Consider the following 24236-nt stretch of genomic DNA (forward strand, 5'->3'; position numbering starts at 1 on the left):
GGAGAAGCAGAAGGGAAAATTCGTCATTTTAAGACTGCACCGAATATTGTGAGCCCAATAACAGTTATAGAGGGCATGAGTTCGCATCTTCTGGGGCAGGTTGGCCGTATCTATTCTTTATTAGGAGCAGTATGCTTTTCACTCGACCTTCTTAAAACTTGAAACAGTGAAGTCGGTAAATGATAAAATAAAAATAATATTTTTCTTTGGAAAACTAGGCTTTTGGATGACAATTTCGTGATTGACCCCAAAGACGGTCAATTTTTTGTCTATTTTTTCATGTGGAATTATGACTAAGATAACATAACATGAACTCCTTCGTGGAAAAGTACCATAGGAAAATACGAAGATAAATGAGGGCCCCAGCTTCAATATAATAATGATTATTACAATAAGGACATAAGAACAAAAATTAATTGAAGATTTTATAATGTTCTAGCTGTTCCCCCCCACCCCCCCCTCCCCTCCCCCCCATATATATATATATATAGCAGGTTCTTTTTTACCCAAAAGAGCGCACAACAAAGATAATCTCGGCAATAGAATAGATTACATAATACTGTACTCCCAAATTAATTCTACCCTTTCGTTACAGAATCAGCAGATCTCCAAAGGTGAATTTATTTCCTCCTGACAAACATACAAGATAATTAACGAAAGAAAATTGAACCATTTATCAGGCATCCATATCTAAAATGGACAACCTGTTCACCATATAAACTTCCGTTCTTTATTATTACTTTTTTTTTTTTTTTTAATACAATATAGAAATTGTACTTTAGCATAATTTAAATGTATATGTGGGTGAAATTCACTATTAGAGACTTGAACTCCGACCTTTGCCATCCATATCCCACAAGCACTTATATTTATAGAGGGATTATCGCGTCAAGGGTACGTGGTGATGGTTGTTTATTATTAATATTTGCTACAATTGTTTTCCCTGTAATAGAAATCTTTAGATTCGTATACTTTGATTAAGGAGTGGAGCATGTTTTTGGCTTTTAAATCTCTATAGATTACTTTCAATCTTGAATATAAAACTGTACTCCCAAATTAATTCTACCCTTTCGTTACAAGAATCAGCAGATCTCCAAAGGTGAATTTATTTCCTCCTGACAAACATACAAGATAATTAACGAAAGAAAATTGAACCATTTATCAGGCATCCATATCTAAAATGGACAACCTGTTCACCATATAAACTTCCGTTCTTTATTATTACTTTTTTTTTTTTTTTTAATACAATATAGAAATTGTACTTTAGCATAATTTAAATGTATATGTGGGTGAAATTCACTATTAGAGACTTGAACTCCGACCTTTGCCATCCATATCCCACAAGCACTTATATTTATAGAGGGATTATCGCGTCAAGGGTACGTGGTGATGGTTGTTTATTATTAATATTTGCTACAATTGTTTTCCCTGTAATAGAAATCTTTAGATTCGTATACTTTGATTAAGGAGTGGAGCATGTTTTTGGCTTTTAAATCTCTATAGATTACTTTCAATCTTGAATATTTATGGACATATATCAATCCTTGAACAATTCCTTAAATAATGTTAAAACATTTCTTCCAATTGTAGCTTGCTTCTATTTGAATCTGGCTAATATAAAAATTTATGTATAATCAATAATCTACTTTATATAAAGTAATGTAGATTAATATATAAATCTTTTGGAGAGAAAAAAAAAAAAAAAAAAAAGCATAACAAGATTGAATGTTTTACAAACCTAATCAAAATAGTCTTAAGTTTTTGTTTGGCATATATTCATAGACCACTATCATTTCTTCTCCAAAATGTAACAAAATAAAAGCATAACAAGATATGAGTGTCAACTCATTCTTAAACTCAATTAATTCTTGTCCTGAATTTCTTGATAGTCACATTTTGGCTATTTCTCAACCAGTTGGCTGTTACTTGTCATCTCACGGTTACTCCACACCTAATACACATGCAACATAACAAAAGAAAATCATTCTCTCTATCGTGGATCCATATCAGAAATGGATATTTCATTTGCCGTATGAACTGTAGATTCTTTCTTAGCAATAGTTGCCCCAACTGGTTTCCTTCCATTAGAAAAGGCTGGTTTTTTAGGCAAAGGCAATTGTGTACTTTCATTTGTCAACATAGATAGCATATCTGACATGGTAGGGCGATCAACAGCACCTTCTTCCACACATAAGAGGCTGACATGAATGCATCTTAGCACTTGATTTGCAACAAATGAATCACTAATTGTTGGATCAACTAGGTCAAGTCCTTTATCTTCTTTCCACAAGTCCCATGCCTAAAAAAAAGGTAATAGTTATTTAAAATGTTGGATACACAGAACTATGAAAATGTAGATGATCCAAAGTTTTATATTTGTATTACATACATATCCAACTAGATTGAGCACAAGGTCAGACTGATTGAAGCTGTTGTTTCTTCTACCACTCACGATTTCAAGCATCAAGACACCAAAGCTATAGACATCAGATTTTATAGAGAACACACCCTCCATAGCGTACTCAGGAGACATGTAACCACTACACCAAAACATGAAACAAATATTTGCATTTCACATATGAATGAATGAGCTTATAAGAGTGGAAATGTTTAATTAGCAGCCAAATAAATGCAAGTTGTTAACTTTTTTTTTTCTTTTTTTCTTTTTTTCACATGAAGGATGTGTAGTTAACTTACTATGTCCCAACAATTCTATTAGTATTTGCTTCTAGTTCATTTTGTTTGAAAATTCTTGCCATGCCAAAATCAGAGATCTTCGGATTCATACTTTCATCAAGGAGTATGTTGCCAGCTTTTAAATCTCTATGAATTACTTTTAACCTTGAATACTTATGGAGATAGATCAATCCTTGAGCGATTCCTTCGATTATGTTGAAACGTTTATTCCAATCTAGTAACTTGCTTCTATTTGAATCTGGTCAATATAAAAAGATATAAATGGTCAATAATATACTTTATATAAAGTACAACAGATAATTATATATATTCATTGTGAAAAAAATAAAGTCTTCAGAAAAAAATTTAAATGCTTTTCAAACCAAATAAGAAGTAGTCCAAGCTTTTATTGGGCATGTATTCATAGATTAACATCCTTTCTTCTCCAAAAATGCAACAACCCAGAAGCTTAACAAGATTAGTGTGTTGGAGTTTAGATATGAGTATCAACTCATTCTTAAACTCAATTATTCCTTGCCCTGAAATTCTTGATAGTCGCTTTACGGCTATTTCTTGACCTGTTGGTAGTTTTCCCTGTTGTGATGATCAAATAAGGTATAAGCCAATGTTAGATATAAGTTAGTTTAAACATCTCTCTTCATAGTTTTTTTTTTTAGAGATTACCTTGTAAACAGGTCCAAATCCCCCCTCTCCAAGCTTGCTTTCTAATGAGAAATTGTTTGTGGCGGTTGTTATACATTCGTAACTAAATACGCTTACATTATGTGCTTTCTTTCTATTATTTGGAATTCCATTTTCTCCAATAGATATCTCTGAACTAAGCAATTTTTTGTCATCATTTGTGTCATTAATACCTGTATAAATTTACATAAATTCATAACTTCCATTTGGGTAACAAATAATCAAGAAATAATCCAACGTGTACAATCTATATGTGAACCATCTACCTTGAAGTACAATTATTCTCCTTCTATGTAGATAACACAATATACAGAAAAAAATTACATGCAGTGCAATGGCGCCGATGGCAATCCATAGCCACTTAGTTTTTCCTGCATTTAGTCATAAGTATATAGGCATCAATAATTATTTGAAAAACCCTCTCTCTCTCTCTCTCTCTCTCTCTCTCTCTCCTTGTGATTTTGAAAATTATATATTACTAGTTTATAACCTTATGTTTTATGTACAAATACAATTAAAGATAATCGCAGTTAACACGTACATACACATATGTAATATATTTGTCTCTACCTAATTAGAGACGGACCGTTCATATTCATAGTTTTGTGTTCATATTCATAGTTTTGTATAAATGACTTATAAATTTGAATTATTTTAGTTATACAAAACAATGGCTCATAAAAGTAAAATTGTTTAAACTATCTCTTATTTTAATTTTATATATAGATTTAGATATATGAATAATTTTTTTATAATTTTTTTATATTAGACTTCTCTTTTTCTACACTAAATTAACGCACTAAGCACAAAATTTAAAAAACTTAGATAGGACATGTGGCCGAAAATTAGACTATAATTAAACTTTAGCCATATATACATATATATACACACACAAACACACACACACACACACACATTATTGGATGAGAAACATATCAGATATGAGAGTATGAAATAATACTCTCATTGAAGTTTTTACTGATTTACTCATATATTTCGACTTTTTGTTTTATATAGAATTGTGGCAACACTTAGAATTCTTTTAAATTTGTTAGGGACAGATTCATGTAATTGGCTAATCCTTTGACAAAATGTACTTTACTTGTAATTTGGTAGATCTAGGATGGGTTTAGTACTTCAAGAAACAAGTGTTCAAGTTAAGTATTGAAGTCATGCAAGTCTGACCAAGAAACAAGTGAAGGAAGTGCTATTCATTAAAACTCGATAGCAATCTTGACAGAAAGACTTCTATCGAGATTAATGTTGAAGCTTGACACAAGCTGTATCTGTTGAGAATTACGAAATTAGGTTTTCCAGATCTAATTACACACATATCTATGAGTATTTGTGTAGGGTTTCTTTTCTCACAACCCTAGACATATATAAGGATTATTTTAAGAGTTGTCATAAGAGATGCAAGGTAATGCAAAGTGATAATATATGCATATTGTGACCAGAGGCAAAAATTTCTCTAACTCATCATTCTTTCTGTAGAAGCTACTGCGTCTTTACACCAAGGGTTTTGTGACCAAGGAGTTTCCTAATCTTCATTGTTGATGAATTAAAGAACTTTGCAGTCAACATCCTCAAGTTGGTGTGTTAGTCACGTATTGGGATCCGTGTATAATTGGTTAGTCACGTATTGGAATTCGTCCATTGAACGAAGAGATTGCCACTACAATACAAGTCCAATTGGGTATTGGTGTAAGGGTTCAACTGTAAGTTGGTATTGGGTACTAGGATTCCTTTTACTTGTAACCGCTTGTGATTGATAATAGTAGATTCTTGGGAGTGGTGACCTTAAATTCACTCGGTGGGGTTTTGCCTTGGTGGTTTTTCTCATTCGTAAACAAATCACCTGTGTCAAAGTTATTTTCCGCTACATTTAGTATAATTGGTGACTTGTTTGTGCTACCACACTATTGCATGTAATTTGAAAAATTAATTAACTTGGGTAATTAATTAATTTGCAAAGGAGTCAATTCATTTTAACCCAACAGGTGGTATCAGAGCGGGCACACTTTGATTAGGTTTTAATCTTTGCTATGTGATCCATTGACCCCTATTTGTCATGGAAAGAGGACAGTCTTTTATTATACCTCCTTTATTTAATGACAATAACTATGCATACTGGAAAGTACGAATGAGAACTTTCTTGCAGTCTTTAGATGAGAATGTGTGGCAAACTGTGGAGATTGGTGAGACTAAGTCAAAGGAAGCGCCGGCTGATTGGGATGATCCAAAGATCAAAGCGACAAACTTCAATAGTAGAGCATTGAATGCCATTTTCAGTGTGTTCATGAATGAGGAGTTTAAGAAAATATTCTCAACTAAAACTGCAAAGGAAGCACGAACCATTCTCTAGACGACCTAAGAAGGGACTAAGGCTGTCAAGGATTCAAAGCTCCAAAGGCTCACTACTAGCTTTGTGGAGATAAAGATGGAGGAGGATGAGTCATTTGATAAGTTCTATGCCAAGCTGAAGGACATAGTCAACTCAGCCTTTAATCTTAGGAAAACTATTCCTGAACCCAAAGTTATGAGAAAGGTGTTGAGGTCTCTGCCTGAAAGATTCCATGCGAAGATCACTGCCATTGAAGAATCAAAAGATATTGACTCCATTCCTTCGATAGAGCTGATTGGCAACTTGCAAACCTATGAATTGGGTTTGACTAGACTTGGAAAGGAATCAAAAGTAAGAGTATGGCATTGAAGGCCAAGAGTAATGAGACCGATGAGTCTTTAGATGATGAAGATTCCAAGATGAAGTCCTACATCACTAGGTAGTTCAAGAAGTTCATGAAGAATGTCAATGGGAAAGGTTTTGATAAAGACCATAAGTAATCCAGTTCTTCACAATTCAGAAGCCAAGATAGAGGAAAGAAGGATGCTAAGGAAGGCAGTCAGTATACTATTCCCTTTGGACCAAAGTGCTTTGGATGTCAAGGTTTTGAACACATGAAACAAGAATGTCCAACATATCTCAAGTCAATTGGGAAAAGTAAGGCTCTTGCTGCTACCTTAAGTGCTTTCACTAACACAATGGATCCTACTGAGGGGATCGTAGAAGCAGTAGATGAAGAAAAGGACTTGGTAGAATCAAAATTTGAGAAAATGGATGATCAAGATGACATCCATACAGCCTATGCTAAGTTGTTCAAGGTTTCCGAGAAGCATGAGAAATTGTATAGGTTGGCCACTAAGAAGCTGAGTGATGTAGAACTAGATTGAGAGCTCTCTACCAAGGTTGATGAAGCCAACCAAGTCATTGGAGTACTGCGATTTGAGAACAATTTCTTGGTTGAAAGAACCAAGAAGTTTGAAGCGGAGCTGTTTCAAGTCAGAGCTCAATTGGAGAGGACTTTTAGTGCAAAGCACGATAAGATGCTAAGTTTTCAAAAAGCTGCTTCTGACAAAATCGATTTGGGGTACGATTTCTCTTCTCCTAATATTGCCTCCTCTAGTACAACTGTGTTTTTCTCACCTGCTGATAATTTTAATTTTGAGAACAATGAATTTGAAACTGAAATAGCTAGTGAGAACTTAGATAAGGACAAATCTATTCTTGGAGCACCCTCTAAGGTTGAAAAGAAAGAGATTAGAAACCCTAGCACTAAGAAGGCAAACAACAAAAAGTCTCAACAAAAGAAGCCGCATTTCAATCATCACTATGGAGCTTCAGGGTATACTCGTCCAAATTGCTATAAGTGGTTAGCCACTCAATAAAGCAATAGTATGGTCTCATCTGGAAGTCAGAATCATTTTTCATCCTCTCTTACTCCTCTTGGAGATCTTCTCAAGGCCCTTATGCTCCTTTTGAACTTGAACGGTTTCAATTATTTCCCCTCTCCTCAGGATCAAAGGTTCGCGCATAGGAAAGGTTCTTCCAAGATGTGGAAGGAAAAATGCTCAAAGTGATTTAGTCACATTCTCTCTCACTCTCTTATGTTTGCATTACTTATTTGTTTTGCTTTTAACTTTTGAGCCAGTCTAGTTTTATGCTTTGTGTGTTTCTTTATGTTTTTGTTTGGTTGCTTTTCAGTTTTTGCTTTATTTGTTTTTCATAAAAAAAAAAAAAAAAAAATCAGAAAAATAGAAAAACAGTGTGTGTATGTGTATATTGGTACTTGTGTAACTTGGATGGCTATTGAAACAAAGTTTTCTAAACTTCGTATCTCTTGTAGCTTAGATGAGCATCTCAATGCACAACTAAGCAAGTGAGCTTTGTGGCTCATGTTTGTGATGAGTACGATTAAGATTATCTCTTATATCTTTACACTCATACTAGAAATCCTAAGAGAAAGGCATAAATAATCATCTCACCACTAAAGCCCACCAATCATGTATAACATCTGTGTGCTTCGGCATAGCAAAATTGTGATATTTTTGGCTTACATAATTGGGTATTTCTTCTCTCTCTTATATGCCCATGCATGATATGTTCAGAAAGTAAAATATGCAAAGAAAAATAAAAGCAAAAAGATCAAAACGCTTTTAAAAATGGTTACAAGCATGTTTCTAGGAGATGTGGGAGTTATAGGAAGTACCTCGAAGGTTATAGTCCTCATCAAGTAGTTATGATTGTGTGTGAATGTATTTGATTCTCTCTAATCTCAAATCTTCATAATATGAGACACTTATGCACTCTTGCAATGTTTTACACACAACACGCAAAAATTATTTGCTACTTTTGATACATGTGTAGGTACAATGTGATTTGGCCATCACAAGAAATACGTGTTAATATATACTCACTAAACTATCTTAACTTATTTTTGAAATATAAAATTGGTTAGACTTGTTTTGTTTGTGTGTGTGTGAGTGCTTTTTTTTTTTTTTTTTAGATCTATGGATACTTAACATGTTGGTTGGATCTTTGTTTGAGTAGCTTGCTTGTTGCATTCATCTCTTTGTGTTTTGCTCCCTTGAAAAACCTCTTTTTTGCATCCTTGATAGCTTCTTAATACGATCTCGAGATTTCTGGGTTTCTCCTCGATAGATTCTCAACAAATTCTTCGATCCATCGAGCCATTTTTCAGAACCTTCTGTCTACCCGATATATTCTCAATACTCGATCCATTGAAGTGAGTTTTATCGTCGAAAAATCCTCGATAGCACCTCGATAGATTCATTTTTGTTGAGAATTAGTGCTGAACAGATACTTTGATCCATCGAGCTGCGTTTTCTATAAATAGTTGAGGCACGAATTAGATTTCATTTTTTCACTCTTCTCTCTCAAAGGATCTAATTCTCTCTCGCCCTAAACCTCTTTCTCTCACTCAAATCTCCTCACTCACTCCTATTTCAGCCTAGATAAAGTCTCAATCCATTGGTAAGTGTTCTTAAACCGTCACTTTTCATGCATTCATTCATTTTAGACCTAGGTTTTGGGTTTTTTGAAATTTTTTTGGGGTTTTTGAGATTTTTGTGAAATTTCTGGGTTGGGTTGTGTTGATTTGATGTTATATGCTTATGCATTGCATTCTCATTGCATTATAATGATGTTTCATGCATTTTAGGCTTGTGTGCTTGATTAAAATTGTGAGTGCTATTAGTTTAAATTGGGTTTCTACCCATGATATTTTTAAATTTTGCACGTCACATGTTCATGCATAAGTTTTTTTTTTTTTTTGGTTGTGATGTGTTCTCTCTCTCTCTCTCTCTCAGATAGACTGCACTATGACACCCAAAGTGCGTAAATCCACTTCGACTCAGAATCCTCTTGGTTCCGGGTCTTCTTCTTCCTCTGATCCTATTCCCCCTCTTCATGTTTGGTTTCGTGATAAGAAGGCTCAAAAGGACTTTTTGGTGAACTTCTAGAAATGTGGCGTTCATTTGGAACGCCAAGTTATTCTGTTGGATTTTTCTGACACTCCTCTCCCTGCTGTCATTCGGACTCGGGGCTGGGAATCTCTTCTTAAGAGAACCTTGAGGTGTCCTATCATGTTTATATAGGAGTTTTACTCCAATATACACGGTATCGATACCTCTATACCTCAGTTTTCTATGACATTCTGAGGTACACGTATCGTAGTTGCCCCGGATCTTATATCTAAGGTACTACATGTTTCGAGGGTAGCGCATCTTGACTACCCCGGCTGTGAGTGTCTTCAGACTGTGTCCAGAGACAAGCTTCTCTCTCACTTCAGTGAGACTCCTTCCTCATAAGGTGGTAAGCTAAACACCCCATGCTCGAGCTTTGCAAAAGGCCCGAGGTTCCTTAACATGGTGATGACATTCACTCTTACTCCTTTGTCTCACTATAACTCTATCATTGAGTCTCATGCTCACTTTCTTTTGTCTCTTCTAAAGGACCTCTCTATAGACTTTCCCTCTCACTTCATCACATCTATTCTAGATATGTATCAGGATACGACTTCATGTGATAAGCTTATCTTTCTTTCGGCTATCATGCGTATCCTTCGACACTTCATCATTAACATTCCTGACTCTCCTTTCTTTACCACCATGGGTACCATCAACGCTGGTTCTGTTCAGCAAAGTGAGAACCAGCTTCAACCGATGCGGCCAAGGACGGAGACAGATGATCTTGCTGCTTCTACAGTTCCTCCCTCCTTCTCGGCTCCTTCCACCTTTGCTCCTTCGGCAACTGGTGTGACCCTGGAGGCCATCATGGTACAGTTTCAACACATGTATGCTCGTTTTGACTCTCTTATCGATGAGATGTGTTAGATGAACACTCGAGTCAGTCGCATCGCCCTGTCAATAGGCTCGCCTTGGTGGTTTCGCTCATTCTCTATCTCTTTCTCCAGAGGCTTCAGCTGATGAGGATGATGATGCTGGTGATGATGTGGATGATGCTAGCTCTTCCAGTGATGTTGAGATGACAACCTCTTAGTGACTTGCCTTTTGTCATTCATGACAAAAAAGGGAAGTAGTTTTGGGTTTGAAAGTAGTCTTGTACTTAGGGGGAGAGTTAGTATAGGACATTTTTTTATGGAGGGAGTGTTTATAATTTTTGAGGGATGTAGTGAGGTTTGCATGTACTTTTCTTTTCTTTCTTTATATTAGCCCCTTGTATACCAATCTTGTGTCCATTTATTTTATAACATACATTGTACCTTATTTTCATATAAATGATGATGAAGTATGTTTTTCTTCACCTACCTCTACATATGTTCTTTCTTTTCTATCTTTATACACATGTTTATTTATGTATGCAATCTTTATTTCTGTTTCACACATGATGCGTTGATAAGTTTTGTTTAAGTGTTTCAGAAAGACAGGTTGTGAAAGTCTACCATGCCATGAACTCTCTTCTTACAAAGTTTTTCAAGAGTTTATGTTAGGGTTGACTTTATTTTGTATTTCAACAAGTGATTATGAGTTTAGTGATTTCAGACTTCTCTCATGATTCATTTGTTTATTATGATTTGTCACGGATTGCCAAAGGGGGAGATTGTTAGGGACATATTTATGTAATTGGCTAATCCTTTGACGAAATGCACTTTACATGTAATTGAATAGATCTAGGATGAGTTTAGTACTTCAAGAAACAAGTGTTCAAGTTAAGTATTGAAGTCATGCGAGTCTAACCAAGAAACAAGTGAAGGAAGTGTTGTTCATTAAAACTTGACAACAATCTTGAAAGAAAGACTTCTATCGAGATTTAATGTTAAAGCTTGACAAAAGCTCGACACAAGCATTATCAGTTGAGAATTACGAAATCATGTTTTCCAGATCTGATTACATGCATATCCATGAGTATTTGTGTAGGGTTTCTTTTCTCACAACTCCAAACATATATAAAAATTATTTTAAGAGCCGTCACAAGAGATGTAAAGTGATGCAAAATGATAATACATGCATATTGTGACCAGAGGCAGAAATTGCTCTAGTTCATCATTCTCTCTGTAGAAGCTATTGAGTCTTTACGCCAAGGGTTTTGTGACCAAGATACTTCTTGATCTTCATTGTTGATGAACTGAAGAACTTTGCAGCCAACATTTTCCTCAAGTTGGTGTGTTAGTCATGTACTGGAATCCGTGCATCATTAGTTAGTCACGTACTAGAATTCGTTTATTGAACGGAGAGATGCCGCTATAATACAAGTTCAATTAGGTATTGGGGTAAGGGTTCAACTGTAGGTTGGTATTGGGTATTGGGATTCATTGAATAGTTGAATTCTCTAGGATTAGAAAAAAAAAATTACTCTCAAATATAAAATTCATAAAATAGTATCATTCTTTTATTAAAACAAATGAAAAAGTCAAACACCGAAAGATACCTCTCATATCATTTAAATTGTGGTAATTATCCAAATCAAACCTTTTGTTAGGTAGAGTACTGTTCTTCTTCTTTCAATAATTTATTTATTTATTTTTTTTTTTGGGTTACCAGATGTGCATCATTTAATGTTTGTTACCAGAAGTTAAAGTACCAAATTATTGTTATTATTATTATTATTGTGGCGACATTATTTCTTTTAATTTTTTGTTAGAGTATTAAATAAATTAACTTGTTATATTTTAGGTTTGGAGAGTTTGCTTTGGAAAATTTGTTAGTTGCAAGAGGTTTAGTGGTGGCAAACCATGACAAAGTACAAAAGTTTTATTAAGTTCAAGAAAATGACCCAAGTTCAAGTCAAGAAAGACACAAGTTCAACACATGAAAAATAATGATTATTATTATTATTACTATTATTGGAATCTCGAGTTCATCTCGATTGATCAAGATTGGAAAAATTAGTAACAAAAAAAAGTCCATAACTTATTTGTTTCAAGCCCGATTTGTGATCCATTTGTTACTCCATTACAAGGAAATTATAAGCCATCTATAGAAAGGCTTTGGAGACAGATTTTTTTTTTCTTTATTTTTTGGTATAGCTAGGGTATTCATAATGGAGTTCTCTCAGTTCCACCAAATCGGGGACATTCAAAGTAGATGTGAAAATCAATTGGGGAAGAAGTTGAAGTCATACTTCCAATCACAAACTTGCTACTGTGAATCAAATCTTCAAGAGTTTGTTGGATTCAGTCAGAGGTTTTGGTCATAAACACTACTATGTCATTCGTGAAGGACTTCACTAATATAAGAGTTTAGAGGTTCGAAAGCAGAAGATTTCTATTGTAAGTCATCTACGAGTTATAGAGTCTAGGTAAAGAATTTACTTAGTGTTAGGTTCTAAATGTTTAGAACAATTGGCAAATCGTGAACACAAACTTGTTTAGATATAGATCTTAGACTCTATAGGTATTATTAAACAATGCTCAAGGTGATTCAAGTCAAGATTTAAGAACATACAAGTTGCAAGAAAAAGATTTCATAATCTGTCTGGTTCGATCGATCAAGAGACAGGCTCGACCGATCGAAATTTGTATTTGAAGAATTTTAATAAAGCCCAAATAGCAGCTCAAGCCCATTAAGGATTAGGGTTTCTAATCTACTTCTCCCAATATATAAAGGAATCCCTAAGCACATTTTTATAAGACTTTTAGAGAGAGAAGAGTGTGCCTCTTTTGTATTTAGGGTTTTGTACCTAAAAAGCTCTCTCTCATATCTTCTACCGGTGTTATTACTTGAAGAATCTCAAGATCCGGTATTGTAGAAATTGTTGCTTTCTCTAGTCATCAAAGGTCCTGATGATCTAAACCTTCAAGGGTGGTCTTGGAGTTACAAACAGGAGAGTTTGTGTTGCTAAACCTTTGAGTGGGATCTCAAAGTCACAAACGTGGGTGTTTGTGTTTTGCAAAATCCAAGAAAGAAGAAGTCTGTGGTCTCGGAGCTTGCAGGTGATTGTGTTAGTAAGTTTCTACTGGTGGGTAGCAATTGGATGTTAGTGGTCTAAGTCGCTATTGTAAAACTTCGATTCTTTCATAGTGGATTCAGTTTTACCTTGAGGATAGCTAGGTTAAATCCTCCCTAGGTTTTTACTGGTTTGGTTTCCTGGGTCATCATATCTTTGTGTTCTTTATATTCCGCACTTTACATTGATATGATTATATGATTGTGTTAACCTAGATCTGAAATTTGGACTAAGTAATCACTTGGCTAATTTACTAGGTTAATCCAATTGTGTTTTAAGGAGTCTAAAAATGTACACTTAGATTATAAACTTCTCTCAATATAGTGGATTTTCATTTGAGAAGGTTACCACCCCCCCCCCCCTCATTGGTTTTTACTTTGGGAAAAATTCCTCAGTTGTTTTTCCTAGGTCACCAAACTTGGGTTATGTTATTTCAATTGCATTTATAATTTTAAACAAAATTGGTGTTGATTGTTTAACCAAAGCCTTAAGCATAATTTGATTAACGAATTACTTGGCGTAAAACTAGTTAATCAATACAACTGAGGTCTAAAAACCCTATCAATTGGTATTATACTAGGTATACTCAGATTGGAATTTATTTTCTTGAATGTGATGCTTGACCCTTGTTTAATGGATCGTGGATGCTCTTTGACTATATCCCCACTCTTTGATGGTTCAAGCTATGCTTATTGGAATGTGCACATGAGAGTATTCTTAAAATCACAAGGTGAGGATGTGTTATGACAGGCTGGACTCCACCTGAAGAGCTCTATGATCAATGGAAAAAAAAAAAAAAAAAAAAGTGGCTAAGGCTGAACTTAATAGTAAAAGCTTGAATGCAATATTTATTGTCGTGTTTCAAGAAAAGTTTAGGCAATTTTCTAATGTAGAAATTACTAAAGAAGCCTGGACCATCTTAGAAACCACATATGAGGGAACTTCGTCTATTAAGAACTCAAAACTTTCAAATGTTTACCTCTAGGTTTGAAGAGCTTAGGATCTAAGAAGATGAAAATTTTGATGAATTTTATATCAAGCTAAATGACATAGTCAACTCTAACTTCAACCTAGGTGAGAGGTATTCTAAATGCAAAATTGTAAGGAAAATCCTTAGGTCCTTATTTGAAAGATTTAAGCCTAGATTCACCGAAAGTAGATGGCATGTGGAGGTAGAATCCTTCTAGACTTATGGGATGACATTACCCTAGGGAGGAAGAGAGTGATGATGTGGAAAATCTTCATATTACCAATGTAGGGAATTAATATGAAATTCCCAAACCTGTGAGAAACAAAATAGAGAAAACACACGTCCAAGAAAAATAATCACACACACAAGATAGTATTTACGTGGTTCGCAAATTTGCCTACGTCCGTGGAGTTGTAGGGATTTCACTATTATCAGGGAAAAATACAAAGTGCGGCAGAAAATCTCCCATTAAAAACCACGCAACATTATTTCTGGTCGGGTCGTCATTCGAATCAAACACAACTAGGCTCCACAAAGCCCAACAACCAACTAGATGGCATATGGAGGAATAGCCTAGTGCATGGCTAACCTTAGTGGGAAAATGAAGATTTAACATAGGTGGGTTTTATTTAAGCAAATCATAAGCACGTTTCCAAGCATGAAATATGGGAATACTTCTAGGAATTGGAGTAGGATCACTTGAAAGAGGGGATACTGAAACCTCTATTTCCTATCATGGGAGGGAGTCCACAAGCTTGGCTCATACATGTTTAATTAGAGTTTATTTAAGGGAGAATTCTTTAAAAAAAAAAAAAAGAGTTTTAATTTAAGTCCTTTAAATTATGTTCTTGCTTATAAATTGCATTTATGTTCAAGTTCGTTAAAATATGTTCTTACCTATAACTTCCCTTTACATTCAAGTTCTTTAAATTATGTTCATCCTTGCTTTCAATTCATGTCTTTTACCTTTAAGCTCTCCTCATTTTCCTTGTTATCATTCTCATGGGTACAAGGGTTCAAGGGAGCTACCTCTCTAGCTAGCACCTTGAACCTTAGATTACCAAAAAATAAGAAGTTTGGGTAAACAAACTTCCAAAATTGTGTTTCCAAAAAGATAAAAAAGACCCAAATGACCATCCTTCACCACCCCCCCCCCCCCTTAAAATTGGTCTTTACAAGGAATAAAATGCAATCAATGCCATTTTCAAAATCCTTTTCCAAAAGGAGGTTAAGTTTAGGTTTTTTCCTTACATAAAAATGAATAAAAACCATGGTTTTCACTAAAACCATGGAAACCCATTTCTTAAAAACCTTTTTAAAAAATGATTTTGACCTAAGTTTTGGGCATTTTCTTTCAAAAACATGGGATTTCATTTTTCCTAAAATAAAATGATTTTATTCCTAAACTCCTATTCTTTCAAAACCCCTTTTTCAACTAAGCTTTTTTGCCTTAAAAGATGAACAAAACCACAGTTTTCTTTAAAACCATGAAAACCCTTTTCTTAAAAACCTTTCTTTTTTAATGATTTTAGATCCAAATCTTGGGAATTTTCTTTCTGAAAATATTGGAAATTCTTTTTCCTAAAACAAGTTTTCCAAAATGTCGTTGAAACCAATATGGCTTCAAAAATTCTTTTTCCCAAATTAAGTTTGTACTCATCTTGTTTCTAAATGGTTTTAATTTCAAGAATTTATTTTTTCAAAACCCACATTCTTCATATGAGTTTCCCTTAAAAGTGAGTAAATCCATGAATTTTTATATCAAAACCATGGAAATCCATTTTAAACGCAAACCCTATTTTACTCATAGGTCTAGATTTCAACTTTGGGTATGATTTTCTAAAAGGCATGGTAACAAGTTTTCAAAATGGTTTTTGAATCTTAAATTTTTGCTACTTTTAAGGCTTATAAAAGTTCTTTTTACTCTCCAAAAACACATTTTCTTAAAATTAGCACTTTTTTATGCTTTCTCATCAAAGAAAAAAAAAATATATATATATATATATATATGTATTTTTTTCCCCCAAAAGGTCAAGAGATTTTTCCAAAAGAAAACACTCATCTTTTTGAAAGAAAATAAAAAGAGTTCTTTTTTACATAAATTTTTTTGAATCGTTTGATTACACATTTTTGTTGAGATTTGTGTCTATGATTCACATCCATTGAATCAATAGACTCCTATCAAGCAAACATGTTCCCCCTTCCCCTCCCCATACACTAACCAATTTTGGGTTTGTTGTGTTTTGCATGAGAATGAGCTCAGAAAATAAGTTTGCATATTGATTAAAAGTGCATATGATGACATCATTCCTCTCTTCTCTTTTAGCTTCTTTAAAGTTATATTTCACACAATATATATATGGTAAATATTATACTCATAGGTTAGTTATACATATTTAATTTAGTTTTCACATGCTTCTTACATATATTCACTTGTTATTTAATGTATAAACAAATACTCACATGATATGTATATATATTATTTGAACAAAAATATTTCAAAAAACCGAAATGCTAAGTATTTAATTTTAATTTTTTTCCCTAAAATGTGTACATTGTGGTCAAATTGAAATGAGATACAATCCTTTGGATAGGTGGTGTGGGGTGCTGAGCACCTTCCCCACCCGTAACTGAACTTCCGAGTCCAAAATCTTAGGTTTGAGACGTTGTTTTACCTTAATTAATTAATAACTAGTGAATCGGCTTTTTTAATTAAATAGGTAAAACAAATTAGACAAATAGGTGATTAATCACACCTTAATCCAATGGTTGGTTTTGACTCGTTTAAAAAAAAAAAAAAACAAACAAACAAACTCACACACCCACACACACACCCTTCACCTAAAAACACATGCACACATACGACACCAAGCACCATTGTGGAAATGCTCCAAGGGACGGACCCGAGAGGGTCTTGTACCCGCGTCGAAGGGCATCCACAATAGTTTGAACCTTAGACTTGTTGCTGTAAATCAAATCTATAAGAGGTTTTGGGAGTTGATATGAGGTTTCGGTCAAGAACACTTATACATCATCTGTGAAGGCATTCATACATGAATAGTTCAAAGATTTTGAAGTAGTAAAAGGTTTCTGTTGTAAGTCACCTATGGGTTGTAGAGTCTAGATAAATGTTTTACTTAGACTGTAACTTCTCTCAATATAGTGGATTGTCTTTTGGGAAGGTTTTCCTCGAGTAGTTTTTAATTTGGGACAATTTGTTCCATTAGTTTTCCTTGTGGGTTATGTTATTTCCGATGCATTTACTATTTTACATAATATTGGTGTTGATTGTTTAACCAAAGCCTTAACCATAATTTAATTAACTAATTACTTGGTTGAAAATTGGTTAAGTGGTATTGCAGGGGTCTAAAAACCCTAACAAACACTTTCTTGAATTGTAGAAGAACAGATATTGGAAACAAAATCTAAAGAAATCACACACACACACACACACAAAAAAAAAAAAGTTAAGAAAATCTATAACACTTAAAAGACTACATTTTCTTAAAAAATGTTCTTTTTTTTTGGGGGGGCGGGGGGTGTTGTCATAGCAATCAGCTTCATTTATTTCAAAAAAAAAAAAAAATTATAAATAAAAAACCTAACCTTCATCTCAACTGAATTAGACCTACAAACTAGTATTTTTTTTAATTCATTTTAAAAATAGAGTGAAAACGAAATTAAAGAAAGCACGAACCTGACTGAGTAGTTGAATTCTCTCGGATTGGAACTGGAAGGAAAAAAAGGATAAAACCTTAAATAAAAATTCATAAAACACTATCATACTTTTATTAATTAAAAATAAAATTATAACAGACAAACACATATAGATCAGATACATCTCATATCATTTAAATTGTGGTAATTGCCCAAATAAAACCTTTGTTAGGTCGTCTACTGTTCTTCTTTCAATTGTTTTTTTTTTTTTTTTTTTGGTGATAGTCAATCATTTAATGTTTGATACCAAAAGTTAAAATACAAAACTTTTTTTTTTTTTCCATTTTAAACATTTAAATTTGTATAAATGTTTTTAAAAATTATTAATAACGTGGCTGTTGTTTATTAAATTCTACGTCGACTCTTCGTTCCAAACTTGAAATATTTATGTTATTCTTGTCAAGATATTTAACTGAATATCTTGAAAAAAGAATAACATAAATGTTGTGGGATTGGCTCAGGGGTTGGTAGCGCGAATCAAACTTATCCGCTAGAGGTGTTAAGTTAGTTTCAGTATTTATATTTTTTTCAATTTGATTTCTATCAAGTCTTTTGCTTAGGAGTGTAGTGGGCAACTAAGTGTGTGTTTGGCTCCAACTTAAAAAACCAGTTTATTTTACTATTCAACTTACTTTTATTACTATTCATGGGTCCTATTGGACTTTTTGATACTATTTATGGGTCCTACTGTACTATTTCAGCTAACTTTTACATTTATTTATAATACTTTTAGTAAAGAGTTTTCAGTTTCAGAAAAATAAACGGATTCCAAAGAGACCGTAAGTCTTTATTTTATCTTTCAGACATTGTGGAGTCCTTTTAATTTTTATCTAGAAATTAGAAAAAATTTTGGTTGTCAAAGTTGGTGAAGCTCTGTTGTGTGGTTCAAGTTCAAAGAAACAAAAAGACCCCCAAAAAAAAAACATATGCCAAAGAGAGAGGTTACACCAAAGATGTGTGGCAAAAAACAATATTTTAATAACATTGTTAGCCATGTCATATTTTTCCATCCATCACTTAAAGGTAAGGATCTTTTAGACATAATACCAAAAGGTTAAGGACTAAATTAACACATTTGAACGGTTAAGGACCAAATTGACAAACAATATAAAGGTTAGAAACCAAATATGTAGTTTACCCAATTTATTATTATCATTATTATTATTATTATTATTTTGAGAAAGTGTAGTAGTTAATTTGGTTTGATATATCTAATAGGGAAGGGCTTGTGTCTAGTGAAAGTAATCACTGGACATGTCAAGATTTGGATACGTGTCAGCAATCCAACGTGTCCAGTGATAATTTTCACTGGACACAAGCTGCACCTGTCTAATATATCTGACCGATACTGCAATACAACTGGGTCTCGAAAATCTAATATTTCATATATCTATCTCTAATGCCCCCACAACCCTACCACAACAGTTATCTCATTTTCTAACAAAACACTTCCAATTACCTAGTAGATGTAAAGCTAAAGTTTCTTTAAAAGAAACATATGTGATCAAAAGGATCAATTTAAGAGATATTTTCCTATCAATTTGGATTTCTATACATCAACATCCTCCGTTGTAACAGAAAATCTGAAAACCGATCAGCTTAAAAAATAAATAAAAAAATAAATAAAAAAAATTCAGTATATATATCAGTTGCTGCTGGCTGGATTTTATTTTATTTATTTTTTAAACAAAATAATTAACTGATGGTCACTAATATGAAAGAGAGAGAGAGAGAGGGTATACCTTCCATGACATAAAACTCAAGAAAATTATGGTTTTGAGAGCAAGATTGAAGAAGAAGGTGAACATCAATGAGAATGAGAGATTGTGTGTGTTTGGGTTTTATGAAGTGCACGGTTTTGATTGTATTTATTTAACTATGATTAAACTGTTGTAGGCTTTCACTAAGGCAAATTTATCACATTATAGTGTTGAGAAATGTTATGTCCACAACATTTTCACAATACTATACTATCACAATAAATCCTATGTGGCAGGATTGTTATTTGCTATTACTAGTGGGCAAGAAAGTAATTTCAATAGTGGGTTGAAATTAAAAACTTGTCACAACCTACTAATTAAGATTTGTTGTGAAAATCTTGTAAACATATATGTTGTGAAAATGCATATCACTTCTCATATAGCGATACCACTTGTCATTATGAATTAACTCTCTAAATTTTTTTTTTTTTTTTTTAAAGATAATCAACTTCTGCTTTTATATAAATCATTAATTAGATATTAGATATTGAATATATTTTTTTTTAATTTTCAATTTATGGTTCTCTATCATTAATGCAACTCTAAAAACTTGAGGTAATAGGTTGGGACTCCAACTAATATACAACCATTTGAAGTCCACGCCTTACTAATATGAAAACTTCTATTTAGGCTATAAATGATGTGAGACAAACAGAGCCAACTCCTTTTAAATTTAATTCAAACAAGATTTATAAGTTGAGATCCATCTTAATTATTATTAAACTATTTTACATTTTCAAATTTGCTAATTTTCTTGATGAACAAGTATGTATTTTTTCACAATTTGCTTGATTAATTTATTTTGACAATATGTAGTAAACACTAAGATCAAGATATTTTACCCCTTAATGAGATAGAATGATTTTATATAATAAACTTATAAAAACTAGGTTCACCAATCATGGATTGTTAAAAGATGTATATAATTTTACTACAATTGACTATTTATGTTATCATCAATAAATTAAAAGTATTAATTTGATATGTTATGGACTTATTTACAAACTTTGAATAATTCAAACTTAAATCTACATACGTATATTTTCAACATTTATATATTATTATTTAAACTAGTTTATTGTTCATAGCATACGTAAAGAACTGGTAAACTTACCGGTCTCAGTCTGAGAAGGCTTTGGTGATAGAATATAGACTTGGTCTGAATTTTCCATATCGGTTGGTGTGAAGTTCGAAATAGTTGTCCAAAATCGGCATCCAGTCCAATTTCCAAGTAGAGTAGTATAAGCTACACAGCTACAGCTGGCCGAGCAATTAGCTTTACAATCAATCATGCCAAGATTTGGATCTGGAATAGTATAGCTCGCATCACCATTTACAAGATAACTACGATTAAGTTCAACTGTGTAACCAGGTTGCCTACACACTGACAGGTTCCACTTCTGACATCCTCCATCAATGTTATAGCCGTAACATTCATCTGTTCGGGCCATGGATTTTTGACCTTCATGTAATCTCCCCATATCTGTAAGGGTCCACTGCGATGGCTGAATTTGATTTTCAGAGTCGAAAGAGAAGGATTCTTCATCATCATTTGAAACAATGTTGAAATGATACATAGATGTTAGATTTGGTGAAATATTCTCAAATTGGTTTTCTCTCAAGACCCCACTTTTCCAATAAACCACCTGTCTTCGCCGAATGACCAATTGGCTTCCCTCCCATTCAAGACTAAAAGGTCCTGGAATAGGGAGGTCCCTTGTTAACCATGACCTGAGTGACCACGTTTGACCAGTTTTGTGGTTTATTCCTAATTTCATACCCGGTACAAGCGTGTTCCCTGGATTATCAAAACTTTGCCATAACACCCTCTTTGTAGAACCATTGGAGTACACTTCTTGGAAGATGAAATTGCCGGAATCCAATAAAGTAGCGACAGTGTTATTGGTAGGTTGAGTCGAAGAGTATAGTGTCATGAGGTTCCCAGCTTGGCCCATAATTATCAATGCTCCTGCTTTGTTCTCCAAACCAAGCACGTTGGAGTCGTTAGCACCTGAAATCCACAAGTAAGTCTTGCTGGGACCAGAAGTACTTGAAATCACCAAAAATGTGCAGTTACTTTCAAATAGACTAGACGACGTGAACGTCAAAGTGAACCTCCCTTCTGAAGAAACTAGCCTACTTGAGGAAGTGAGCATATCACCAGGTTTGAGAGTATCAGGTACTTGCTGAGCATGAGGAGTCCACAAGGATGAGAAGAAGAGCAGCAGGAACAGAAATTTGAGAAGTTGTACGTTGGTAGCCATGAATGATAACTGAATTCCCCTGTTGCTGAAATGGATGAAATGCAAATAAAAGAGTTATTTTAATATTAAATTTAATTAATTGGCGTTATTCTATGAGGAATTGCTTTATACTTAGGGTTGTATTTATTATACACAAATTGTTACGCGCAGTTTTACACATCAAACTATTTCTGAATTGAAACCGTGACTTAAAATTACAATTTCTAATTTGGAAATCATTTAGTTCAAAAATGGAGTGTGTGATAGCTTATGTGCAACAAGAATATAGTCCTACATCAAATTTAATAATACAAAAGAAGAAGAAGAAGAAGAAGCAGCACACAGTCTTTTATTCTCGCCTTCATTGGTAGAGACGAAAGGGTGAAAAAGAACACTTCTCATTGGTGTAACAAAAGTAAACATAAAGTGTGAAACATAGATAAAGTGTAAACAGATAGATAAAAACCAGTGAATCAGATTTTATTGTGCGTTTGGCAAGTTAGTAAAAACGCAAATCTGGAAGAGAAAAGCCCGTTTGTGAATTTGAACCAGGGAGTTACAACACCAAGACGCAGAAACAATCGAACCTCCCTTAAAAGTTTACATCTTCTTCATAAAATAACCTTACTTGTATTTTAAAAACCCAATCTTATCCCTCTTCAATATAAAGCAAAATTCAGCAACGGTTACCTGTAGAGAGCGGCGGAGAAGCAGTGGACTTCAGCAACGGTGCAGATTAAACCCACCACAAGGATACATGAGGAGAAAGGAGTACTGGAGGGTGAAGCTTGACAATTTCATGAGGTTTATTGCACTTCAGCGTCACTACTGATATTTTACATATGTGCATAACAGAGGGGAGACAGCTAAAAAAAAAAATTAATAAAAAAGTGAGTGGTTGAGTTGAGGGAAGGTGGGTGTGGGTGCGTATTTATCGTAAAATGCTAAAAGAGTTTTGCAAAAAAAAAAAAAAAAGTTATGGTAGCCACGTAGGATAAATCAAGTGTAAACTAATAACTATATTATAACTTAAGAATATAGTTATAGAATGCAACTAATAAGGGTATTTTTGGCAAGCAAAGCCTATAAAGGCTGACGATACCAACAGAACTGTCGGTCCCATAAAAGCTGACGGAGCTTTCAAACGATGATGTAACCATAAAAGCCGATGGACGTGTCTCCCCCATATTGACGGAAGATTCTTGAGCGACGGGTGACCATAGACCAACGGAGTGGAAAAGCCGATGAGTGCTACATGGCCTTACTTGGTCCTCACGAATACTCATATATGGAAACATCTTCCATATCACGTACAAAAACCCTACTACTCACCCATATCTCCCTTACATGGAAAGACACTTTAAACTCTCGAAAACTCTAATGCTAGATCTTCCCTACAAGGAAAAATCCTCATTCTTAAGGGATCTGGATTCGCTACTCTCCACTATATAAGTTTTAGGCCATATGTGAATCATGTTAGGAATATATGTCATCTAAAATTGGCTAATCCTTTGATAAAACGTGCTTTACTTGTAAATGGGTAGATCTAGGATATGTTTAATATTTCAAGGAACAAGAGTTCAAGTCCAAGTGTTAAACCCATGCAAATCTGTCCAAGAATCAAGTAAAGAAGTGTTGTATTTTAAAACTCGGTAGCTAGCTCAATAGATAGCATCTATCAAGATTTGAAAGGCAGTTTTAGCCCGATGCTTGACAGCTTCTCGACAAATAACCTATCTATTGAGATTTAAGAAAATCAGTTTTTCAAATTTGATTTCACACCAATCCATGTATACATGTTTAGGCTTTCTTTTCTCACAACCCTAAACATATATAGAGATTATTTTATGGGTCGTTACAGTAGATACAAGTCTGTAAAACTTGATGCAAAGTTTTTTCATAAGCATCTTGGGACCGGAGACATACGCCCTAGTTTATCTTTCTCTTTAAAAAGATGTTGCATTTGTATGTCGTAGGGTATTGTAACCAAGGAGTTTCGTGATCTTCATTGTATTAATGAATTGAAGAACTTTGTAGCTAACATCCTTCTCAAATTGGTGTGCTAGTCACATACTTGGATTTGTGCATCGATTGATTAGTCACGTACCGGGAGCCGTGCATTGAAAATGAGAGATTGTCATTATAGAACAAGTCCAATTGTGTATTGGGGTAAGGGTTCAACTGTAGGTTGGTATAAGATACTGTGATTCCTTTACTTGTAATCGCTTGTTGTGATAATAGTGGATTTTCAGAAGTGGTGATCTTAAATTCACCAGGTGGGGTTTTGTCTTGGAGGTTTTCCCCATTCGTAAATAAATTACCGTATCAACTTTATTTTTCCGCTGCATTTAGCTTAGTTGGTGATTTTTTTGTGCTACCACGCGTATTGCATGTTAATTAAC

At 34.0% G+C, this 24236-nt stretch overlaps 1 protein-coding gene across 1 annotated transcript; it reads right to left on the reverse strand.

Annotated features, from left to right (window-relative positions):
• Window positions 1-1845: 1845 nt before the first annotated feature.
• LOC115985939 (G-type lectin S-receptor-like serine/threonine-protein kinase CES101) lies at window positions 1846-22627 on the reverse strand. Its single transcript, XM_031108823.1, has 9 exons — window positions 22525-22627; window positions 20706-21880; window positions 17812-17844; window positions 3645-3749; window positions 3361-3551; window positions 3060-3270; window positions 2698-2935; window positions 2390-2540; window positions 1846-2299 (listed from the first exon to the last, which is right to left on the reverse strand). The coding sequence occupies exons 2-9, from the start codon at window positions 21853-21855 to the stop codon at window positions 1991-1993; spliced, it is 2388 nt and encodes a 795-aa protein (XP_030964683.1). The 5' UTR covers window positions 21856-21880; window positions 22525-22627; the 3' UTR covers window positions 1846-1990.
• Window positions 22628-24236: the final 1609 nt, after the last annotated feature.

Source organism: Quercus lobata, chromosome 4 (assembly GCF_001633185.2).
Source record: "Quercus lobata isolate SW786 chromosome 4, ValleyOak3.0 Primary Assembly, whole genome shotgun sequence".
Classification (NCBI taxonomy): Eukaryota; Viridiplantae; Streptophyta; class Magnoliopsida; order Fagales; family Fagaceae; genus Quercus; species Quercus lobata.